Source organism: Oncorhynchus clarkii, chromosome 11 (genome assembly GCF_045791955.1).
Source record: "Oncorhynchus clarkii lewisi isolate Uvic-CL-2024 chromosome 11, UVic_Ocla_1.0, whole genome shotgun sequence".
NCBI lineage: Eukaryota > Metazoa > Chordata > Actinopteri > Salmoniformes > Salmonidae > Oncorhynchus > Oncorhynchus clarkii.
In genome coordinates, this window is record NC_092157.1 from 8,862,095 (window position 1) to 8,886,457 (window position 24,363).

At 40.6% G+C, this 24,363-nt stretch overlaps 2 protein-coding genes across 2 annotated transcripts; both read right to left on the reverse strand.

Moving 5' to 3' along the window:
* Nucleotides 1–1,635: 1,635 nt before the first annotated feature.
* On the reverse strand, nt 1,636–7,749 carry LOC139420154 (sialic acid-binding Ig-like lectin 13). The gene is made up of 8 exons (XM_071169940.1): nt 7,689–7,749; nt 7,385–7,459; nt 4,696–5,079; nt 4,262–4,567; nt 3,860–4,126; nt 3,023–3,134; nt 2,853–2,910; nt 1,636–2,508 (listed from the first exon to the last, which is right to left on the reverse strand). The coding sequence occupies exons 2-8, from the start codon at nt 7,431–7,433 to the stop codon at nt 2,236–2,238; spliced, it is 1,449 nt and encodes a 482-aa protein (XP_071026041.1). The 5' UTR covers nt 7,434–7,459; nt 7,689–7,749; the 3' UTR covers nt 1,636–2,235.
* Nucleotides 7,750–14,222: 6,473 nt separating this feature from the next.
* Nucleotides 14,223–21,027, reverse strand: LOC139420164 (myelin-associated glycoprotein-like). The gene is made up of 8 exons (XM_071169947.1): nt 20,963–21,027; nt 20,663–20,737; nt 16,710–17,096; nt 16,276–16,581; nt 15,874–16,140; nt 15,275–15,368; nt 15,095–15,164; nt 14,223–14,943 (listed from the first exon to the last, which is right to left on the reverse strand). The coding sequence occupies exons 2-8, from the start codon at nt 20,709–20,711 to the stop codon at nt 14,824–14,826; spliced, it is 1,293 nt and encodes a 430-aa protein (XP_071026048.1). The 5' UTR covers nt 20,712–20,737; nt 20,963–21,027; the 3' UTR covers nt 14,223–14,823.
* Between the last annotated feature and the right edge of the window lie 3,336 nt (nt 21,028–24,363).

The following is a 24,363-nucleotide window of genomic DNA, read 5'->3' on the forward strand; positions in this document are numbered from 1 at the left end:
TCTTTTTGGGAAAGCCTCTCAGAGCTGACTTGTTATATCCACTTCAATCTTTGTAGATGAAGGGGAGGAGACAGGTTCAACATGGAAGTTTAAGCCTTGAGACAATAGAGACATGGATTGCATATGTGTGACATTCAGAGGGTGAATAGGCAAGACGAAAGATTTAAGTGTCTTTGAATGGGGTATGGTAGTAGGTGTCAGGGGCACCGATTTCAAGAACTTCAACACTGCTGGGTTTTTCACTTTTAACAGTTTCCGGTGTGCATCAAGAATGGTCCTCCACCCAAAAGACATCCAGCCAACTTGACACTGTGGGAAGCATTGGAGTCAACATGGGTCAGATTCCCTGAGGAATGCTTTAGACACCTTGTAAAGTCAATGCCCTGATGAATTAAGGCTGTTCTGAAGGCATTACGATGGTGAAACGTAATAATAGGAAGCTGTTCCTAATGTTTGGTGTACTCAGTGCCTTCAGAAAGTATTCATACATCTTGACTTATTCCACATTTTGTTGTGTTAAAAATAAAAATCATCCATTTACACAAAATAACCCATAATAGTAAAGTGAAAATATGTTTTTAGAAATGTTTGCAGATTTATTGAAAATAAAATAGAGAAATATCTCATTTACATAAGTATTCACACCCCTGTGTCAATGTATGTTACAGCTGTGAGTCTTTCAGGGAAACTCTCTATGAGCTTTGCACACCTGGATTGTACAATATTTTCACCTTATTCTTTTTAAAAACTCATCAAGATCTAACAAGTTGGTTGTTGATCATTGCTAGACAGTCATTTTCAAGTCTTACCATAGATTTCCAAGACGATTAAAACTGTATCTAGGCATCTTAGGAACATTCAACGTTGTCATAGTAATCATCTATGCTGTCAGTTTGGCATTGTGTTTAAGGTTTTTGTCCTGCTGAAAGGTGAATTTGTCTCCCAGTGCCTTTTGAAAGGTAGACTGAACCACTTTTTCCTCTTGCATTTGCCTGTGCTTGGCTCTAGTACATTTATATTTATCCTAAAACATTTGATGACAAGCATACCCATAACATGGTGCAGCCACGCTTGAAAGTATAAAGAGTGGTACTCAGTGATATGTTGTGTTGGATTTGCCCCAAAAATAACACTTGTGAATTTCTTAGCCATTTTTTTGTTGCAATTTCACTTTAGTACCTTATTGCAAACCAAATGCATGCTTTGGAATATTTTTATTCTGTACGTGTTTCCTTCTTTCACTCTTTCATTTATGTTAGTATTGTGGAGTAAGTACAGTGTTGTTGATCCATCCTCAATTTTATCCTATCACAGCCATTAAACTATGTAACTGTTTTTCACCATTGGCATTATGGTGAAATCCCTGAGTGGTTTTTTTCCTCTCCAGAGTTATGAAAGCCGACTGTACCTTGATAATGACTGGGTGTCTTGATAGATTTTTTTATTTTTACCCATCTACCAACAGGTGCCCTTCTTTGCGAGAAATTTCAGCTTTTCATATCTTTTAATGTAGAAAAACAGAACTCCACATTTTGGGGTATTCTGTGTAGGCCAGTGACACAACAACTGAATGTAATCTATTTAAATGAGATATGTAAAATGTTGGACCAATGACACCAAAAGATTTCATGGAAATTGAATGTAATGGGCTTTATTACAGTGCAATTAATAAACAACCTTAAATTCACCCTCAATTGTTTCTTTGATTTAACACTCAACATAAACACTGACAGAATAACTTCTAAATAGATATGAACTGAAAATAGATATGATTGTTATTCTGGTAACTGCACAAAAGACGAAGATAAACAGTGACTAGTAGACGTTAACACCATTCTGCCATCATGTAGACTTACTTCACCAACTTCCTGTCTTGTATCAGACCACTGTCTTTCTAACTAACTGTGTCTTCTGTCCTCAGTCATCATTTCCTTTATATGGTCTTAAACTGCCTTCAGTGAGCTAGTTGAACTCAGCAGTTCCTCTATACTGGAACCCATTAAACAGATGCTCTGTGAACTCAACACTCAAAATAAATGGTCTAAAATAAAGAGTAGCCTGCATCATCATATCAACACTATAGTAACAGTTAAACACTTTTCATCCCAGCAAATTCTACAAATATGCAGATAATCAAAGAGCACACAATTATAAATGTAACACAAGTACCAATAGAAAACAGATACACAATGACAATACTGTACATAAAACACTTACTACCCATTGGAAAAATAATTAACATGCACCTCTTTTATTGACTTGTGCATAAAGCCCATCTAGGTTGTTAAGAGGTGGTTCCTGAGCCCCTCTCCCGGTCACATTGACTTCAGCGTACTCACTCTCCTGTCCCTGGACCCTGTCCTGGGCTGCAGCTGGGGTCTCTTTGGTCTGTAGTTTGGAGAAGTCTATGTCACCGTATTGGATCTCTTCAGGCTGGTCTTCTGCAGGTTCCTCTGGTTCCTCTCCGGCTGTGGCCTGGTTAGTACACACTGTCCCAACCGGGGAGTTCTGTGGAGAGAACACAGAGAGAGGAACATGTGTAAAGCTCTAAGCTCAGTAATGTGTAAAACTCTAAGGTCAGCAGGTTACACAACACATACTGAGTGGATGTCAATGAAAATGTCAATTCAACTGACAGGTGTAAAGACAGTGAACACTGTCAAAGTCCAACAGCCATTCTGTTATCATTCCATGTCATTACAGGATGCGGCATTGCTTTCGATGTGGTCATCTCCCCCTAAACTTGCTCTGAAACTATGTTAACCTCATGGCTTTAAATAGTTTCAGCATTAATTCAGTACTTCCTTAGATACACTTTGTTGATGGTTTTGTAAGTTGAGCCTTATTCCCACCTGTCCCTGTGGACTGTCTGTCCTTTCAAGTCCATCGTGGAGCCTCGAGTTTCTCCTCCTGGAAGACATTTAGAAAGGTATTCTGAATGCACTGAGAGGGATTTCATATGCAAAACACAAACACAGCAGAAATAAAGTTGTTTTGCGTTGATGCCAGGAATAGTTCTTACCATACAAAAAGGCTGATCAGGCTGATAAGCAAAATGGCCCCCAGAGTTCCTGCTGCAACCCCAGAAACCAGAAACCAGAAACCAACCCCTGAGGTTTTTGACTCTTCTTGCCCTGAAAATACAGCACATATTATGGTCAATTCTCACAAAAATATCTCTAAAGTGCACTACATGAACAAAAGTATGTGGACACCTGCTCGTCAAACATCTCATTCCAAAATCATGGGCATTAATATGGAATATAGAATGTCATTCTATGCTGTAGCGTCAATAATTCCCTTCACTGGAACTAAGGGGCCCAGCCCAAACCATGAAAAACAGCCCCAGACCATTATTCCTCATCCACCAAACTTTACAGTTGGCACTATGCTTTGGTGCAGGTAGTGTTCACCTGGAATCCATCAAAACCCAGATTCGTCCGCCGGACTGCCAGATGGTGAATCGTATATTCAACACGCCAGAGAACGGATTTCCACTTCTCCAGAGTCCAATGGCAGTGAGCTTTACACCACTGCAGCTGATTCTTGGCACTGCACATAGTGATCTTGGCTTGTGTGTGGCTGTTCTGCCATGGAAACCCATTTCATGAAGCCCTCATCAAACAGTTCTGGTGCTGCCATTGCTTCCAAAGGCAGTTTGGAACTCGGTAGTGAATTTGCCATCCTACTGCCGATGTTTGTCTACGGAGATTGCATAGCTGTGTGCTCGATTTTAAACACCTGTCAGCAACATGTGAGGCTTTAATAACTGAATCCACGCATTTGAAGGGGTGTCCACATACTTTTGAATATATATTGTATATCTAACCTACGATTGTGCCCTACGTGCCCATTTTACCTTTTATAGCCAGCTGCACTTCATTCGACTTCCCACAGCCGTGACTATTTCTTGCTTCACAGTAGTACAGTCCTCCATCACCAACAGTCACATTGAGGGTGTAACTCTGTCCAGATGCAACCTGTGTTGTTTTACCCCCACTGATCTGGAACCAGGTGAAGTTTGTCACAGGAGGGTTGGCTGTACTGCTGCAGGTCAGATTAACACAGCTGCCCACTAATACTGGATCAGCTGGACTGATGAAGGCCGAGGTGTCCTTAGGAGAGACTGAGGGAGAGGGGTTCATTTAGAATGTATCTGGATATGGTATATTGAATAGTCTCTTTAAAACCACTATATTACAATCATCAGTGAAACATGATAGAATGATCTATTCTACAGGAACCGGTGACTAAATCTTACATGAAACGTTAAGCACCATGTTCTGTTCAGCTGTCTTGTTGCTTGTCCCTACTGGGTAGACTGCAGTACAAGTGATGTTCTTCTCATGATGAAGATATGACGGAGTGAAGGTTACCGTGGAGAGAACTGATTTGGTTTGGTCTGGATTCTTATGCAGTTGGTTCTCAGTTGTGAACTGTGTTGGGAGAGTCCATGTCAGCTCAGGGGGGTGTTCGGGACAGGGAGCGACAGCAGAGCAGTTCAAAATGACAGGGGTCCCTTCCTTCACCTCACCTGAGACAGTAATGATGGGACTGGAAGGCAAATCTGTAATACATTGTAGATAAATATATTTTACACTAACAGTTAAAACTGTCCACTTGTTCAACTCTTATCTTTGATGCAAGGAATCTAAACTGGGAAAAAAATGGTTTTAAAGATAAATTGTCTCTTACCACTGACAACTATTTTAACAGACGTATCAGGATCTGTTGCACGGAATGGTCGACTCTCAATCCTGAAGTAGTATTTATCAGAGTAACTGGTGGTTACATTGAAGAAGACTGTGGTGCAGTTCTTCTGGGACATGTTTCCAGTTATCTTCCCTTGATATCTGTTCACTGTCTTACTACTGTTAAATATCACTCCGTCCGGATGATTACCAAAGTTTGGGTTTCCTTTAATCCACACTCCAGAGGGTAGTATTGCGCTGTTAAATGTATTATGTGGGTCATGAATATCAAATGAACATGGGATTTGCACACAGGAGCCCGTCAGTACATCCAGTCTATCTGGCATTGTGACGATCAAATTTCGTTGACCAAAACTGACCAGAACACCTGCAACATAAAAGACAACATCAGGGAGGTTCTGATATATTTTCAGTTCAGTCCAATGATATGTATTAACCCTAGATGACTGACAGGGGCCTCTGTTTGGAGGCAACTGCACAGCCATCTTGTTACTCCTCCTCCAGTGTAAAACAGATGTTGGAAGCTATAGAAATGCATTTATTAATGTCTATATTCGTTTTTGACAAGTATATTCTATTACAGACACCTTAATGCAAACTTTAAAATTATATTTTGTTACCTGCAACACTTCCTTCAGCAGAGAGACCCTACCCTTGTTCCAGCTAATGATTGCATCTTGTATCTCACTGAACTGGTATTATCCAATAACTAATTCATCTTTGAGTTAGACTTTATCATTCAAATTCGGGGTGTAGCCATGGGCTCCCCCTTTTCCCCCAACTATGCAAACCTGTGTGTGGTACAATTTGAGGAGGCACTCATTTACAAAACATAGAGACACACCCCCTACTTTCTAAAATCATCTCATGGAAGAGATACATAGATGCTGTCTTTGTGCTCTGGGAAGGAAGTCAGCAGGAACTAAATTAATTCCAAACTCTGCTAAACGAGAGCTCTGAATATCTCAAATTCACTGTTCACTGTTGAGAGAAAAATTAACTACCTGGACTTATGGATCATCAAAGAGAATGATGCATTACATACAGACTTGTACACAAAGCCAACAGACCTCAATAACCTGCTACGTGGGGATATTATGCATCCCCTTCCCCTCAGGAATGGTCTACCATATAGCCAGTTAAGCAGGGTTAAATGAATCTGTTGCCAACAGTCAGATTTTGACAGCAATGCTAAGAAAATGACAAATAATTTCAAAATCAGAGGCTAGAAGGAAGAAATTCTTGATGCTGCGATGCTGAAAATATCTCAAAAAACATGAGAGGATTTGCTAAAAAGTAAACCAAAGAAGAAAAACAACGCAATAGTCTTTTGCAATAAGTAACCAAGTGTTCAGAGAAAATGAAAGCAATCCTGAAAAGCACTGGCATATTTTGCAATCAGACAAGAAAATTGTACACATCTTCAAGGAACCCTCACTGGTGGTCTATAAGCGTGGTCGCAATATTGTGGATAGCTTAGTGAGATCTGACCTGCCCCCTGAGCCCACTCAGACACTCTTGACACCCATTCCAAATGGGATCTACAAATGTGGATCATGCTCACAGTGCAATAGCACTACAAAAACATCCTTCTTCGGACACACACATACAGGTGGAAAAATCCCTGTTAGGGGTATCATCTCTTGCAAGATAAAGGGAGTAATCTATCTCATCACATGTTCATGTGGAAGCCAACTCATTACAAACAAAAAAACATTTAAAACAATGCATAGCTGTAAGAACACTGATTATCTAGTAGCAGCTCACTTTGTTGAAGCTAACCATCCCATCTCCTCCCTCAAATACACAGCTATTGAGCATGTTGCTCTACCAAGGAGAGGAGGTAACATGGAGATCCTACTACTACAGAGGGAGGCCTACTGGAGTTCCTATTTAAAACATTGACCCCTAGTGGTCAGAATATTGACTTTCATCTAAGGCCCTTCTTATGAACAATTATTTTTATTAAGAAGTCTTATAAATGAATCTATTCTTTCTACATCTTATCATGGTAAAACCAATAAGCATCATCCCCCTGTTGATGATGCTTATTATGCATTATGGATGAACCAAAAGATTACAATTTTATAACATTTAATGAAATTGGAAACAATGAAATATATGTGAAATTAAAAGAATAATGTATGTTGATGCTAATCTGGTTTTAGCCCGGTATGGTTACAGGGACAGTGGTGGAAGCTATTCTGTTAGCCGCATGCTGACCTCGGTTTCACATGAACATACAGTGAAACTAAACAGAATTTACCCCCTTTCTGGTTCTCTATTTTTGCTCTTTTTTTAACACTGAATGTTATCTGATCTTCAACCAAAAACCTAATATTAGATAAAGGGAACTTGAGTTACCAAATAACACATTTTGTTATAGTTATTAATATATTTCATTAACAAAATTATACATCACCCAATTCCTCTGTGTGAAAAAGTAATTTCAATGACTGGTTGTGCCACCATTTCAAAACACACAATCAAGTATACATGAGATACACAGCAGTTTAAATCCAGACTATTAAAATATACTAATCAGGAATTAACTTTACACTTTTCTACACAATTAAAAAGCTGGAATATAGCGCATCCCATAACATATCATGATTTCTGGTTATTCCTTTATGTCTGATTCATAACTAGTTGTTGTTGTGTGGAAGACTCACCTGACATAAAGAGACCAATGAGAAAAAACATGTTCTCAGGACAAGCCATGTGAGAACTCACACACCACTGATCACCTGAAACAGTACAAACATACACTTACTGGTGGAGTAACTTAACTCACTCACACAACACATTAAACCATCCCCATATCAAATACACGATGTCCTTCAGTTGTAAAGCTAATACATGAACAAACAGCAGTACATTAGAACATATTGAATCTCATTACTCAGAATTAATCTCCTTTCATTTATTTTGAACATTAAAATGAACAGAAAATATAGTGAAGAAGTCGATACTTGCCTTAGACGGTAACGTAAACTGTCTACAGCAGAAACTGTCACACCCATAGTGAGGTCTGACTAACGAAAGTGCTGAAATTCATGTGGCATATCTCTCATCTCAACTGTGACGTACTTCCTAATATGTGTATGAGAAATTATTTTCAAACAATTCTTCAGTATTTATTGTCCCTTTCTAGGGTTAGGACAGGTCAGCAGTATTTTGAAACTGGCCCCCAAATCACTAAGTCCGCCCCCGACACATTGATAAATAGAACAAATTAAACTTTCATCATTATAACCATCTCCTCTCCTCTATCTCCGAGGCCTGAATGGGAATGTGTGTGGGATTTAAACATATAGTTTAATCATGAACCAAAATCCACTATTCATTTATTCAAGAGTTAAATTTGTTAAATTCGAGTTTGATACAAAACATATGGTTGTCACATTATGTTTCAACATGAAAAACAGACTTGGTATGAAACAGAGTGACTGTAATTGTATCTGAGTGATTCTCACACACCACTCAACTTCTCCTATACCAACTTCCTCTTTGAAGTCTATTTGCAAAGAGGAGCCTGGTGGGCTGGATGCCACAGAGACACTCTTTTCACTCCACTTTGATACGGAATCGACTTTTTCATAGCAGTTTATGAGAATTTATGTAGCAGGTTAGGAGAATTATCTTAGCATGTTAAGAGCCTGAGGTTAAGGTCAGGTTAAATAGTCAGGTTTAGGGAAAATGCTCTCCTAACCAGGGTTGGATGAGGGCATTTGGGACCCTGAGCTTACTTTCCTTCATTTCAACACGTTCTGCCATGGTGCAGAGAGCATTTCAACCCATTTTGCCATGGTGCAGAGAGCATTTCAACCCATTTTGCCCTGGTGTGGAGAGCATTTCAACCCATTTTGCCATGGTGCAGAGAGCATTTCAACCCATTTTGCCATGGTGCAGAGAGCATTTCAACCCATTTTGCCATGGTGTGGAGAGCATTTCAACCCATTTTGCCATGGTGCAGAGAGCATTTCAACCCATTTTGCCATGGTGCAGAGAGCATTTCAACCCATTTTGCCATGGTGTGGAGAGAATTTCAACCCATTTTGCCATGGTGTGGAGAGAATTCCAACCCATTTTGCCATGGTGTGGAGAGAATTCCAACCCATTTTGCCATGTTGTGGAGAGCATTCCAACCCATTTTGCCATGGTGTGGAGAGCATTTCAACCCATTTTGCCATGGTGTGGAGAGCATTCCAACCCATTTTGCCATGTTGTGGAGAGCATTCCAACCCATTTTGCCATGGTGTGGAGAGCATTCCAACCCATTTTGCCATGGTGTGGAGAGCATTTCAACCCATTTTGCCATGGTGCGGAGAGCATTTCAACCCATTTTGCCATGGTGCGGAGAGCATTTCAACCCATTTTGCCATGGTGCGGAGAGCATTTCAACCCATTTTGCCATGGTGTGGAGAGCATTTCAACCCATTTTGCCATGGTGTGGAGAGCATTCCAACCCATTTTGCCATGTTGTGGAGAGCATTCCAACCCATTTTGCCATGGTGTGGAGAGCATTCCAACCCATTTTGCCATGGCGTGGAGAGCATTTCAACCCATTTTGCCATGGTGCGGAGAGCATTTCAACCCATTTTGCCATGGTGCGGAGAGCATTTCAACCCATTTTGCCATGGTGCGGAGAGCATTTCAACCCATTTTGCCATGGTGCGGAGAGCATTTCAACCCATTTTGCCATGGTGCGGAGAGCATTTCAACCCATTTTGCCATGGCGTGGAGAGCATTTCAACCCATTTTGCCATGGTGCGGAGAGCATTTCAACCCATTTTGCCATGGCGTGGAGAGCATTTCAACCCATTTTGCCATGGTGCGGAGAGCATTTCAACCCATTTTGCCATGGTGCGGAGAGCATTTCAACCCATTTTGCCATGGTGCGGAGAGCATTTCAACCCATTTTGCCATGGTGTGGAGAGCATTTCAACCCATTTTGCCATGGTGCGGAGAGCATTTCAACCCATTTTGCCATGGTGCAGAGAGCATTTCAACCCATTTTGCCATGGTGCGGAGAGCATTTCAACCCATTTTGCCATGGTGCGGAGAGCATTTCAACCCATTTTGCCATGGTGCGGAGAGCATTTCAACCCATTTTGCCATGGTGCGGAGAGCATTTCAACCCATTTTGCCATGGCGTGGAGAGCATTTCAACCCATTTTGCCATGGTGCGGAGAGCATTTCAACCCATTTTGCCATGATGCGGAGAGCATTTCAACCCATTTTGCCATGGTGTGGAGAGCATTTCAACCCATTTTGCCATGGTGCGGAGAGCATTTCAACCCATTTTGCCATGGTGCAGAGAGCATTTCAACCCATTTTGCCATGGTGCGGAGAGCATTTCAACCCATTTTGCCATGGTGCGGAGAGCATTTCAACCCATTTTGCCATGGCGTGGAGAGCATTTCAACCCATTTTGCCATGGTGCGGAGAGCATTTCAACCCATTTTGCCATGATGCGGAGAGCATTTCAACCCATTTTGCCATGGTGTGGAGAGCATTTCAACCCATTTTGCCATGGTGCGGAGAGCATTTCAACCCATTTTGCCATGGTGCGGAGAGCATTTCAACCCATTTTGCCATGGCGTGGAGAGCATTTCAACCCATTTTGCCATGGTGCGGAGAGCATTTCAACCCATTTTGCCATGATGCGGAGAGCATTTCAACCCATTTTGCCATGGTGTGGAGAGCATTTCAACCCATTTTGCCATGGTGTGGAGAGCATTTCAACCCATTTTGCCATGGTGTGGAGAGCATTTCAACCCATTTTGCCATGGTGCGGAGAGCATTTCAACCCATTTTGCCATGGTGCGGAGAGCATTTCAACCCATTTTGCCATGGTGTGGAGAGCATTTCAACCCATTTTGCCATGGTGTGGAGAGCATTTCAACCCATTTTGCCATGGTGCGGAGAGCATTTCAACCCATTTTGCCATGGTGCGGAGAGCATTTCAACCCATTTTGCCATGGTGTGGAGAGCATTTCAACCCATTTTGCCATGGTGTGGAGAGCATTTCAACCCATTTTGCCATGGTGTGGAGAGCATTTCAACCCATTTTGCCATGGTGCGGAGAGCATTTCAACCCATTTTGCCATGGTGTGGAGAGCATTTCAACCCATTTTGCCATGGTGTGGAGAGCATTTCAACCCATTTTGCCATGGTGTGGAGAGCATTTCAACCCATTTTGCCATGATGTGGAGAGCATTTCAACCCATTTTGCCATGGTGTGGAGAGCATTTCAACCCATTTTGCCATGGTGTGGAGAGCATTTCAACCCATTTTGCCATGGTGTGGAGAGCATTTCAACCCATTTTGCCATGGTGTGGAGAGCATTTCAACCCATTTTGCCATGGTGTGGAGAGCATTTCAACCCATTTTGCCATGGTGCAGAGAGCATTTCAACCCATTTTGCCATGGTGCAGAGAGCATTTCAACCCATTTTGCCATGGTGTGGAGAGCATTTCAACCCATTTTGCCATGGTGCAGAGAGCATTTCAACCCATTTTGCCATGGTGCAGAGAGCATTTCAACCCATTTTGCCATGGTGCAGAGAGCATTTCAACCCATTTTGCCATGGTGTGGAGAGCATTTCAACCCATTTTGCCATGGTGCAGAGAGCATTTCAACCCATTTTGCCATGGTGCAGAGAGCATTTCAACCCATTTTGCCATGGTGTGGAGAGCATTTCAACCCATTTTGCCATGGTGCAGAGAGCATTCCAACCCATTTTGCCATGGTGTGGAGATGCATATTTACATATTTTTGTTTTTTTTGTTGTTTTCGAGATAATTTCCTACTATTCAACACATTTTGATATCATATACTATCTGGGACTGTTCGGTAATCCAGCCCTGCCCCTAACCTGCTACCAAAACCAAAATGAAGTGGCGTGAAAATAATGAACCGAGACCCCGACCAACAGGTACTGGGAGGCAAGTTGGACATGGGCTCACTCTACAACGGTCAAGTCTATTTGGGATAAAGCTTTTGTAAAGTTGACGTCAAATTCTTTTAGCATTTGAGCTAATCCTAACACTTTTCCATTCCTTAATGTAATACTCCTAACCTGCAGCCTAATACTCCTAATCTTGCGAGAAAACTAAATTTGGACAAATCACTCTTCTACCTTCCCAAGGTCTTCTGGGAGAAGGAGACCCAGGAGCTGAGGGTGTACTTTACCGAGCAGGTGGGAGCCGACCTCCCCCAACAGGTGGAGGGAGAGCTGAAGGCTCTGGAGGACAAGGTCAGGAATTGAGAGGTGGAGGGACCAGATGGTTCAGAGAGAGAAGAGAGAAAGCATTGACTATTGGACATTATACTACGCTGATGCTGCTATATGGTGGGAATGGGGATATGGGGGGGCTGACAAAAAAGGGACTAACAAGCTCTTTGCAGTTATGTGGAAACTGCTTTGCCTCTATGTGGATAAAATGTATGAAATTACAATGGAATTATGCAGTTTAGGCTGACACTCAGTATCAATGGATATGTGAGTTGGTATTAGGCCATATTTTTTTTATTTAACTCGGCAAGTCAGTTATGAACAAATTCTTATTTATAATGACGGCCTAGGAACAGTGGGTTACCTGCCTTGTTCGGAGGAGGAACTATACATTTTTACCTTGACAACTTGGGAATTTGATCTAGCAACCTTTACGATTACTGGCCCAATGCTCTAACCACTAGGCTACCTGCCGCCCCAATAGAGCAGAACCAATGTCTAGCGGTATCTTAACAACATCTTGTATACAAGTATACATTGCCATCAGAAGGTATTTATACTCCATTATAACAAAGTGAAAATATATTTTTAGAAATGTTCACAGATTTATGGAAAATTAAATACAAAAAATATCTAATTCACATAAGTAGTCAAACCCCTGAATCAATACATGTTAGAATCACCTTTGGCAGTGATTATAGCTTTGAGTCTTTTTGGGAAAGCCTCTCAGAGCTCACTTGTTATATCCACTTCAATCTTTGTAGATGAAGGGGAGGAGACAGGTTCAACATGGAAGTTTAAGCCTTGAGACAATAGAGACATGGATTGTGTATGTGTGACATTCAGAGGGTGAATAGGCAAGACGAAAGATTTAAGTGTCTTTGAATGGGGTATGGTAGTAGGTGCCAGGGGCTACGATTTCAAGAACTGCAACACTGCTGGGTTTTCACATTTAACAGTTTCATGTGTGCATCAAGAATGGTCCTCCACCCAAAAGACATCCAGCCAACTTGACACTGTGGGAAGCATTGGAGTCAACATGGGTCAGCTTCCCTGAGGACTGTTTTAGACACCTTGTAAAGTCAATGCCCTGATGAATTAAGGCTGTTCTGAAGGCATTACGATGGTGAAATGTAATAATAGGAAGCTGTTCCTAATGTTTGGTGTACTCAGTGCCTTCAGAAAGTATTCATACCTCTTGACTTATTCCACATTTTGTTGTGTTAAAGACAAAATAAAAATCATCCATTTACACAAAATAACCCATAATAGAAAAGTGAAAATATGTTTTTAGAAATGTTTGCAGATTTATTGAAAATAAAATAGAGAAATATCTCATTTACATAAGTATTCACACCCCTGTGTCAATGTATGTTACAGCTGTGAGTCTTTCAGGGAAACTCTCTATGAGCTTTGCACACCTGGATTGTACAATATTTCCACCTTATTCTTTTTAAAAACTCATCAAGATCTAACAAGTTGGTTGTTGATCATTGCTAGACAGTCATTTTCAAGTCTTACCATAGATTTCCAAGACGATTAAAACTGTATCTAGGCATCTTAGGAACATTCAACGTTGTCATAGTAAGCATCTACGCTGTAAATTTGGCATTGTGTTTAAGGTTTTTCTCCAACTGAAAGGTGAATTTGTCTCCCAGTGTCTTTTGAAAGGCAGACTGAACCACTTTTTCCTCTTGCATTTGCCTGTGCTTGGCTCTAGTACATTTATATTTATCCTAAAACACTTGATGACAAGCATACCCATAACATGGTGCAGCCACGCTTGAAAGTATAAAGAATGGTACTCAGTGATATGTTGTGTTGGATTTGCCCCAAAAATAACACTTGTGAATTTCTTAGCCATTTTTTAGTTGCAATTTCACTTTAGTACCTTATTGCAAACCAAATGCATGCTTTGGAATATTTTTATTCTGTACGTGTTTCCTTCTTTCACTCTTTCATTTATGTTAATATTGTGGAGTAAGTACAGTGTTGTTGATCCATCCTCAATTTTATCCTATCACAGCCATTAAACTATGTAACTGTTTTTCACCATTGGCATTATGGTGAAATCCCTGAGTGGTTTCTTTCCTCTCCGGCAACTGAGTCATGAAAGCCGACTGTACCTTGATAATGACTGGGTGTCTTGATAGATTTTTTTCTTTTTACCCATCTACCAACAGGTGCCCTTCTTTGCGAGAAATTTCAGCTTTTCATATCTTTTAATGTCGAAAAACAAAATGTTGGACCAATAACACCAAAAGATTTAATGGAAATTGAATGTAATGGTTTTTATTACAGTGCAATTAATAAACAACCTTAAATTCACCCTCAATTGTTTCCTTTATTTAACACTCAACATAAAAACTGACAGAATAACTTCTAAATAGATATAAACTGAAAATAGATAAGATTGTTATTCTGGTAACTGCACAAAAGACGAAGATAAACAGTGACTAGTAGATGTTAACACCATTCTGCCATCATATCGACTTACTGCACCAACTTCCTGTCTTGTATCAGACCACTGTCTCTCCAACTAACTGTGTCTTCTCTCCTCAGTCATCATTGACTTTACATGGTCTTAATCTGCCTTCAGTGAGCTAGTTGAACTCAGCAGTTCCTCTATACTGGAACCCATTAAACAGATGCTCTGTGAACTCAACACTCAAAATAAATGGTCAAAAATAAAGTCTAAATCATCATATCACGATTATTGTAACAGTTAAAAAAAATTCCCGCGGCAAATTTTACAAATATGCAGATAATCAAAGAGTACACAATTATAAAGGTAACAAAAGTATCAATTTAAAACTAATACACAATGACAATACTGTACATAAAAACACTTAATACCCATTGGAAAAATAATTAACATGCACCTCTTTTATTGACTTGTGCATGAAGCCCATCTAGGTTGTTAAGTGGTGGTTCTTGGTTCCCTCTACTGACCGTGGCCTGGTTAAAGCACACTGTCCCAACCGGGGAGTTCTGTGGAGAGAACACAGAGAAAGGATCAGTTGTCAGGACCGACACTTCAGAAGAATAATGACTTCATAGTTACAGTTGGTTACACAACACAGTATTCATTCAATTCTTCCTGAAACACACATTCTAGATGGGTTTTAAAGGTTTATTCTACCATTCCCACCAGTCCCTGTGAACGGTCTGTCATGTCAAACCCACTGGGGAGTCTAGATGTTCTCCTCCTCCTGGAAGACAAGAATAAAGGTATATTGACATCATTTAGGTTTTCATATACAAAAGCACAATCAGCATGATAAATATGTTAAAATTGAGGCTCGGAAAAATATATTTTTACCATGCAAATAATACGATCAGGCTGAAAAGGAAAATCAACCCAAATGTTTTTCCTACAATCTCAAAAACCTTTGGGTTAACAGGCTCTTCATGCCCTGTAAATAAAACACACATTATAGCCATCTGTTCCAAAAAGAGGAAACATTTTGCACATTGTCTAATATTACAAATTATACACATACTGTAGATGTACAGATGTAAGATCTTAATTTAGCCAGTATTGTTGCAGTGAAATAATCCTGCAGCAAAAGGATTTGAACGTTTCCTCTGTAATGTTGATCCATTGGTGGTGAGTCTATTAGCTGGACAAAATAAGGCTGCATGATAAGTGTAATACTATTAATATAACCACGTTTCAGTGCAGGATTTGGTGAATATATGCAAATCACAAAGCTTATCTCTGTTTCCCACAATGCAATAAACTTCTAAGCAACAATATAGTGATCAAATTAAGATCCTAAAACCGTATCATACCTAGATACATACAGCAGGCATGTAGAAGTACCTGTTCTACATCCAAGCATTTGAAGGGGTGTCCACATACTTTTGAATATATATTGTATATCTAACCTACGATTGTGCCCTACGTGCCCATTTTACCTTTTATAGCCAGCTGCACTTCATTCGACTTCCCACAGCCGTGACTATTTCTTCCTTCACAGTAGTACAGTCCTCCATCACCAGCAGTCACATTGAGGAAGTAACTCTGTCCAGATGCTACCTGAGTTGTTTTACCCCCACTGATCTGGAACCAGGTGAAGTTTGTCACAGGGGGGTTGGCTGTACTGCTGCAGGTCAGATTAACACAGCTGCCCACTAATACTGGATCAGCTGAACTGATGGAGGCCGAGGTGTCCTTAGGAGAGACTGAGGGAGAGGGGTTCATTTACAATGTATCTGCATATGGTATATTGAATAGTCTCATCAAACCCACTCTATTACAATCATCAGTGAAACATGATAGAATGATCTATTCTTCAGGAACCGGTTACTAAATCTTACATGAAACGTTAAGCATCATGTTATGTTCAGCTCTCTTGTTGCTTGTCCCTACTGGGTAGACTGCAGTACAAGTAATGTTCTTCTCATGATGAAGGTATGACGGAGTGAAGGTCACTGTGGAGAGAACTGATTTGGTTTGGTCTGGATTCTCCTGCAGTTGGTTCTCAGTTGTGAACTGTGTTGGGAGAGTCCATGTCAGCTCAGGGGGGTGTTCGGGACAGGGAGCGACAGCTGAGCAGTTCAAACTGACAGGGGTCCCTTCCTTCACCTCACCTGAGACAGTAAGGATGGGACTGGAAGGAAAATCTGTAATACATTGTAGATAAATATATTTTACTCTAATAGTTAAACTGTCCACTTGTTCTTCTCTTATCATTGATGCAAGGAATCTAAACTGGGAAAAATAGTTGGTAAACAGTTAAATTGTCTCTTACCACTGACAACTATATTAACAGACTTATCATTGTCTGTTGCACGGAATGGTTTACTCTCAATCCTGAAGAAGTATATATCAGAGTAACTGGTGGTTACATTGAAGAAGACTGTGGTGCAGTTCTTCTGGGACATGTTTCCAGTTATCTTCCCTTGATATCTGTTGACCGTCTCACTACTGTTAAATATCACACTGTCCGGACGCCCACCAAAGTATGGGTTTCCTTTAATCCACACTCCAGAGGGTAGTATTGTGCTGTTATATGTATACTTATGTTGGTCAAGAATATCAAATGAACATGGGATTTGCACACAGGAGCCCGTCAGTAAATCCAGTCTATCTGGCATTGTGGCGATCAAATCACTTTGACCAAAACAGGCCAAAACACCTGCAACATAAAGGACAACATCAGGGAGGTTCTGATGTATTTTCAGTTCAGTCCAATGATATGTATTAACCCTAGATGACTGACAGGGGCCTCTGTTTGGAGGCAACTGCACAACCATCTTGTTACTCCTCCTTCAGTGTAAAACAGATGTTGGAAGCTATAGAAATGCATTTATTAATGTCTATATTCTAAGTATATTCTATTACAGACACCTTAATGCAGAATTTTTAATTATATTTTGTGACCTGCAACACTTCCTTCAGTAGAGTGACCCTAGCGTTTCTACAGCCAATGATTGCATCTTGAAACTCACTCAATTGGTATTATCCAATAGCTGCTTCATCTTTGAGTCAGAGTTTTTCCTTTTTCCTATTTTCCTTTGCCCCCAACTATGAGAAAATGTGGAACAATTTGAGGAACCACTTACAAAACAGAGACACTCCCTACTTTCTAAAATCCTAATGGAAGAGATACATAGATGATGTCTTTGTGCTCTGGTAAGGAAGTCAGCAGGAACTAAATTAATTCCAAACTCTGCTAAGCGAGAGCTCTGAATATCTCAAATTCACCATGCAGACTTGAGAGAAAAATAAACTACCTGGACGTATGGATCATCAAAGAGAATGATGCATTACATACAGATTTGTACACAAAGCCAACAGACCTCAATACCCTGCTACGTGGGGATAGTATGCATCCCCTTCCCCTCAGGAATGGTCTACCATACAGCCAGTTATGCAAGGTTAAATTAATCTGTGTCCAATAGTCAGACTTTGACAGCAATGCTTAGAAAATGAAAAATACATTTAAATTCAGAGGCTACATGGAAAAAATCCCTTATGATGCAACGATGAAAATATCTCAAAAACCACGAGAAGAATTGCTAAAAAGTAAACCAAAGAAGATAAACAAATCTTTTGCACCAAGTACACCAAGTGTTCAGAGAAAATTAAAGCAATCCTGAAGAAGCACTGGCATATTCTGCAATTAGACACAACAATTGCACACCTCAAGGACCAACCTACTGGTGGTCTATAAGTGTGATCACAATATTGTGGATAGCTTAGTGAGATCTGACCTGCCCCCTGAGCCCACTCAGACACTCTTGACACACAATCCAAATTGGAAATACCAATGTGACTCATGCGCACAGTGCAATAGCACAACACAAACATCCTTCTTCAGACACCCACATACAGGTGGAAACATCCCTGTTAGGGGTATCATCTCTTGCAAGGAAAAGGGAGTAATCTGTCTCATCACATGTTCATGTGGAAAAGCCTACGTAGGACAACCGAAAAGACAATTAAAACAATGCATAGCAGACCACTGTAACGTGTGTCGTCGTCTGATGAGGAGGAATCGGACCAAAGAGCAGCGTGGTAAGAGTTCATGACCTTTATTTAACTGAACACTGAAACAAAAAGACCAAAGTGCAAACTGACACAGTCCTGTCAGGTGCAAAAAAACACTAAACAGAAAACAACTACCAACAAAACATAGGTGGGAAAAAGCTACCTAAGTATGGTTCCCAATCAGAGACAATGATAGTCAGCTGTCCCTGATTGAGATTTCTATATATATATATATAGAGTTTGCAACTCTCTTTGTTTTTATAGCTTACAGTGTATTCACCGTTAGTCAGCACCTCTACACTAAGTCATTTTCTCTGGGTGTGCTCCAGATAATGCTTTTTATATCACCTGAACATAACAAATAAAATAAATAAACATGTGAAGATATTAAAGTGTTTTATTTATAGAGTACTAACTTTACTGTCCCTTCTACAACAAAATACTGAAATACATGTAATATAGTCCTTGAAACATTTGATTTAAATACTGTAGAATTCCATTAATTATCATAGAGGACTGCTTCTTCTGGGGAGTACCATATATAGAGACCGGTGGTTTCATAGTCTCTCATTGGCCATTACATAGAATCAGCGATCCAGAGTTTATACCCATCACTGTTACAGTCTCTCCCAATAATAATAGTTGTGGAAGGACCACCAGAGGGCAGGCTGGGCTTACGGATAGTAGCCCAACAAGGCATGTTGAGTCAAGGTAACCAGAAGTAATTAAGCACAGCTGACGGTCATAATGACATATTCTCTTTCCCCTATAAGAGAGAGGATGGAACCAGCAGGGAGAGGAGAGATTAACCCTCTCTGCAGAATGGCTACCAAGAGAAGGGAGCTAGCCAAAGAAGATCCATTAAGACAGTGACAGATCTGTGATTGTTGTTAAAGTTTAAAGATAATCGTCTTGTGTTCCTGTTTCATCTAAAGAAGAAGATGTATGTTGTTCCTTGGGAGATTCTCATTGATTGTGTTGAAGTGTTGGTATTGTCAGAAATCTCTCAATAGAGAACTGCGTTCAACCAAGAAAACCTACTCCTGACTTGTTTATTCCACCTTTCTGTTTTAGAGTGACACCAAATGACTTGGTCCGCTCACATAATACTAACTTATTTCTATGTACAGGTGATTTTTCAATTGGTCGGTATGTTGTCAAGGAGTGGTGATAGGGACATTGGTGGAAGTTATACTGTTAACTGCACACTGATGTCGGTTTAACATGAACATACAGGGACAGTGGTGGAAGCTATACTGTTAACTGCACACTGATGTCGGTTTAACATGAACATACAGGGACAGTGGTGGAAGCTATACTGTTAACTGCACACTGATGTCGGTTTAACATGAACATACAGGGACAGTGGTGGAAGATATACTGTTAACTGCACACTGATGTCGGTTTAACATGAACATACAGAGACATGAATAAGTATTTCCCCCTTTATGGTTCTCTATTTTTACTTATTTTTTTTACTGTTATCAGATCTTCAACCAAAACCTAATATTAGATAAAGGGAACTTGAGTTTATAAACTTCTTTTATAGTTATTTATTTTCTTTCATTAACAAAGTTATGCAACACCCAATACCCCTCTGTGAAAAAGTAATTGCCCCCTTACTCTCAATAACTGGTTGTGCCACCATTCCAAAACACACAATCAAGTTTACATGAAAAGGGATTAAAAGCAACAAATTTAAAGTTTTGGAATGGCCTACTCAATGTCCAGACCTAATCCCAAATGAGATATTGTGCCAGGACTTGAAACGAGCAGTTCATGCTTGAAAAACCATGAATGTCACTGAGTTAAAGCAGATCTGCATGGGACAGGTTGCCAAAATTCCTCCACAACAATGTGAGAGACTGATCAACAATTACAGGGAATGTAATTTCAGCTGAAGGAGGCACAGCCAGTTATTTAGTGTAGGGGAGCATAACTTTGTTTAATAAATAAATGAAATAAGTATGTAAATGTTGTGTTATTTGTTCACTCAGGTTCCATTTATCTAATATCATCTTTTGATTGAATATCTGAAAATATGCAAAAACTTTTAAATCCAGACTATTAAATACACTAATCAGGAATTAACTGTACACTTTTCTACACAATTAAAAAGCTGGAATATAGCACATCCCATAAAATATAATGACTTGTGGTTATTCCTTTATCTCTGATTCATAACTAGCTGTTGTTGTGTGGAAGACTCACCTGACATAAAGAGGCCAATGAGAAAAAACATGTTCTCAGAACAAGCCATGTGAAAACTCACACACTACTGATCACCTGAAACAGTACAAACATACACTTACTGGTGGAGTAACGTAACTCACACAACACATTAAACCATCCCCATATCAAATACACAATGTCCTTCAGTTGTGAAGCTAATACATGAACAAACAGCAGTACATTAGAACATATTGAATCTCATTACTCAGAATTAATCTCCTTTCATTTATTTTGAACATTAAAATGAACAGAAAATATAGTGAAGAAGTTGATACTTGCCTTAGACGGTAACGTAAACTGTCTACAGCAGAAACTGTCACACACATAGTGAGGTCTGCCTAACTGAAGTGAAGAAATTCATGTGGCATATCTCACATCTCAACTGTGACGTACTTCCTAATAACTGTATGAGAAATGATTTTCAAACAATTCTTTAGTATTTATTGTCCCTTTCTCGGGGTAGGACAGGTCAGCAGTATTTTGAAACGGGCCCCCAAATCACTAAGTCCGCCCCCAACACATTGTTAAATAGAACAAATGAAACTTTCAGCATTATAACCATCTCCTCTCCTCTATCTCCCAGGCCTGAATGGGAATGTGTGTGGGATTTAAACATATAGTTAAATCATGAACCAAAATCCACTATTCATTTATTCAAGAGTTAAATTTGTTAAATTCGAGTTTGATACAAAACATATGGTTGTCACATTATGTTTCAACATGAAAAACAGACTTGGTATGAAACAGAGTGACTGTAATTGTATCTGAGTGATTCTCACACACCACTCAACTTCTCCGACACCAACTTCCTCTTTGAAGTCTATTTGCAAAGAGGAGCCTGGTGGGCTGGATGCCACAGAGACACTCTTTTCACTCCACTTTGATACAGAATTGACTTTTTCACAGCAGTTTATGAGAATTTATGTAGCAGGTTAGGAGAATAATCTTAGCATGTTAAGAGCCTGAGGTTAAGGTCAGGTTTAGGGAAAATGCTCTCCTAACCAGGGTTGGATGAGGGCATTTGGGACCCTGAGCTTACTTTCCTTCATTTCAACACGTTCTGCCATGGTGCAGAGAAAATTATTATTTATATTGTTGCTGTTTTATAGCACCTCATGCTTGTGTTCACATTTTTCCATGAGGCTGATATAAAAGGTTGCAGTTTGTAACGCTACAATCAGTTCTACACATTTTGCTATCATATGCTATCTGGGGCAGTTCAGTAATCCCTGCCGCTGACCTGCTTCCAAAGTCGCTTCTTATTGAAGTGCCGTGAAAAGAATGTCGCGGGAGACACAGGAGGGAGCCAGCCACCTGCAGGTCCTGGACAGCAAGGAGGACATGGGTGACCTCTTCGGTGGTCAAGTCTAGATGTCTACAAGTCTAGACGTGTGTGTGATGTTTTTTTTAAACAAGTTAAATCATAATCGTTGAATAGAACAAGTGTAGACCTTACCGTGAAATGATTACTTACAAGCCCTTAACCAACAGTGCAACTCAAGAAAGAGTTAAGAAAATGTTTACTAAATGAACTAAGGTAAAACATTATTAAAAGAAACGCAAGAAATGTGCAATAACGCGGCTATATTCATGGAGTACCGGTACAGAGTCAATGTGGGAGTACCGGTACAGAGTCCATGCGGGGGTACCGGTACAGAGTCAATGTGGGAGTACCGGTACAGAGTCCATGCGGGGGTACAGTTTAGTCGAGGTAATTTGTACATGGAGGTAGGGGTGAAGTGACCATGCATAGATAATTAACAGTGAGAAGCAGCAGTGTACAAAACAAATGAAGGTGGGGGGTAAATGTAAATAGTCCGTTGGCCATTTGATTCAATGTTCAGCAGTCTTATGGCTTGGGGGTAGAAGCTGTTAACGAGCATTTTGGTCCGATACTTGGTGCTGCGGTACCGCTTGCTGTGCGGAAGTAGAGAGAACAGTCTATGACTTTGGGCTTTCCTCTGACACCGCCTAGTATATAGGTCCTGGATTGCAGGAAGCTTGGCCCCAGTGATGTACTGGGCCGTACGTACTACCCTCTGTAGCGCCTTACAGTCAGATGCCGAGCAGTGACCATAGCAGTCGGTGATGCAACCGGTCAAGATGCCCTCGATGGTGCAGCTGGGTTGAAATGCTCTCGATGGTGCGGAGAGCATTTCAACCCATTTTGCCATGGTGGGGAGAGCATTTCAACCCATTTTGCAATTGTGTGGAGATCATTTCAACCCATTTTGCCATGGTGGTGCGGAAAAACATATTTACAGTTTTATAATGCTATACGACATGTTGTCATGAAGCTGACAGAAAATGTAGTTGATTTCAAGCTAATTTTCCTGCTATTCAACATATTTTGCTATCATATGCTATCAGGGGCCGTTTTGTAGTCCAGCCCTGCTCCTAACCTGCTACCAAAATTACTTCTTATTGCAGTGGCGTGAAAAGAATGTCCCGAGTGCCACAGGAGGGAGACCGCGATCTACAGGTACTGGGAGGCAAGTTGGACATGGGCTTCCTGTCACAACTTCTTCCGAAGTCGGTTCCTCTCCTTTTCGGGCGGTGTTCGGCGATCGACGTCACCGGTCTTCTAGGCATTGCCGATCCGTTATTCATTTTCCATTTGTTTTGTCCTGTTTTCTGTATTTAACCCTCTGTTCCCCCTATGTCTTTGTGTGCTATTGTTTGTTGTAAGTGCTTGTGCACATGTTGCCTGGTGCGTGTCGGGTTTTGTACCCATGTTGATTATTTCTTGATGCCGTTGGTTTTGGAGTTAAACAGCTCCGGCTGTTACCTAGTTCTGCTCTCCTGCGTCTGACTTCCCTGCCACCAGTTACACACCCCTTACACTCCCTCTATGACGGTCAAGTCTAGATGGGATAAAGCTTTGTCAAATTGACGTCAAATTCTTTTAGCATTTGAGCTAATCCTAACACTTTTCCGTTACGTTACATAACCTGCTACGTTAATTCTCCTAACCTGCAGCCTAATTCTCCTAAACTTGCGAAAAAACTAAATTTGGACAAATCACTCTTCGACCTTCCCAAGGTCTTCTGGGAGAAGGATACCCAGGAGCTGAGGGTGTACTTTACCCAGCAGGTGGGAGCCGACCTCCCCCAACAGGTGGAGGGAGAGCTGAAAGCTCTGGAGGACAAGGTCAGGAATTGAGAGGTGAAGGGACCAGATGGTTCAGAGAGAGAAGAGAGAAAGTATTGACTATTGGACATTATACTACGCTGATGCTGCTATATGGTGGGAATGGGGATATGGGGGGACTGACAAAAAAGGGACGAACAAGCTCTTTTCAGTTATGTGGAAACTGCTTTGCCTATATGTGGATAATATGTATGAAAATACAATGAAACAATGTGCCTGCAAGCAGATCAGACTACCACTCACTATCAGTGGATATATGAGTAGGTATTATGTGATAAAACAGAACCAAGCTTACTGCTTTTTCCATGACATAGACTGACCAGGTGAATGCAGGTGTATTCTATGATCCCTTATTGTTGTCACTTGTTAAATCCACTTCAATCATTGTAGATGAAGGGGGGGAGACAGTTTAAAGAAGGATTTTTAAGCCTCGAAACAATTGAGACATGGATTGTGTATGTGTGTCATTTAGAGGGTGTTTGGGCAAGACAAAAATGTATGTGCCTTTGAACGAGGTGTGGTAGTAGGTG

What these genes read in the sequence shown, in the direction of transcription:
- LOC139420154 (XM_071169940.1), bottom strand. Translation starts at nt 7,433, where the DNA reads ATGGCTTGTCCTGAGAACATGTTTTTTCTCATTGGTCTCTTTATGTCA. An exon ending in AGTGCAGCTGGCTATAAAAG is followed by an intron (nt 3,135 to 3,859) that starts GTAAAATGGGCA and finishes CTGTATTTTCAG; the next exon opens with GGCAAGAAGAGTCAAAAACC. An exon ending in CTGATCAGCCTTTTTGTATG is followed by an intron (nt 2,911 to 3,022) that starts GTAAGAACTATT and finishes AATGTCTTCCAG; the next exon opens with GAGGAGAAACTCGAGGCTCC.
- LOC139420164 (XM_071169947.1), bottom strand. Translation starts at nt 20,711, where the DNA reads ATGGCTTGTTCTGAGAACATGTTTTTTCTCATTGGCCTCTTTATGTCA. An exon ending in TGTTAATATAGTTGTCAGTG is followed by an intron (nt 16,582 to 16,709) that starts GTAAGAGACAAT and finishes AATGTATTACAG; the next exon opens with ATTTTCCTTCCAGTCCCATC. An exon ending in AGTGCAGCTGGCTATAAAAG is followed by an intron (nt 15,369 to 15,873) that starts GTAAAATGGGCA and finishes TTTTATTTACAG; the next exon opens with GGCATGAAGAGCCTGTTAAC.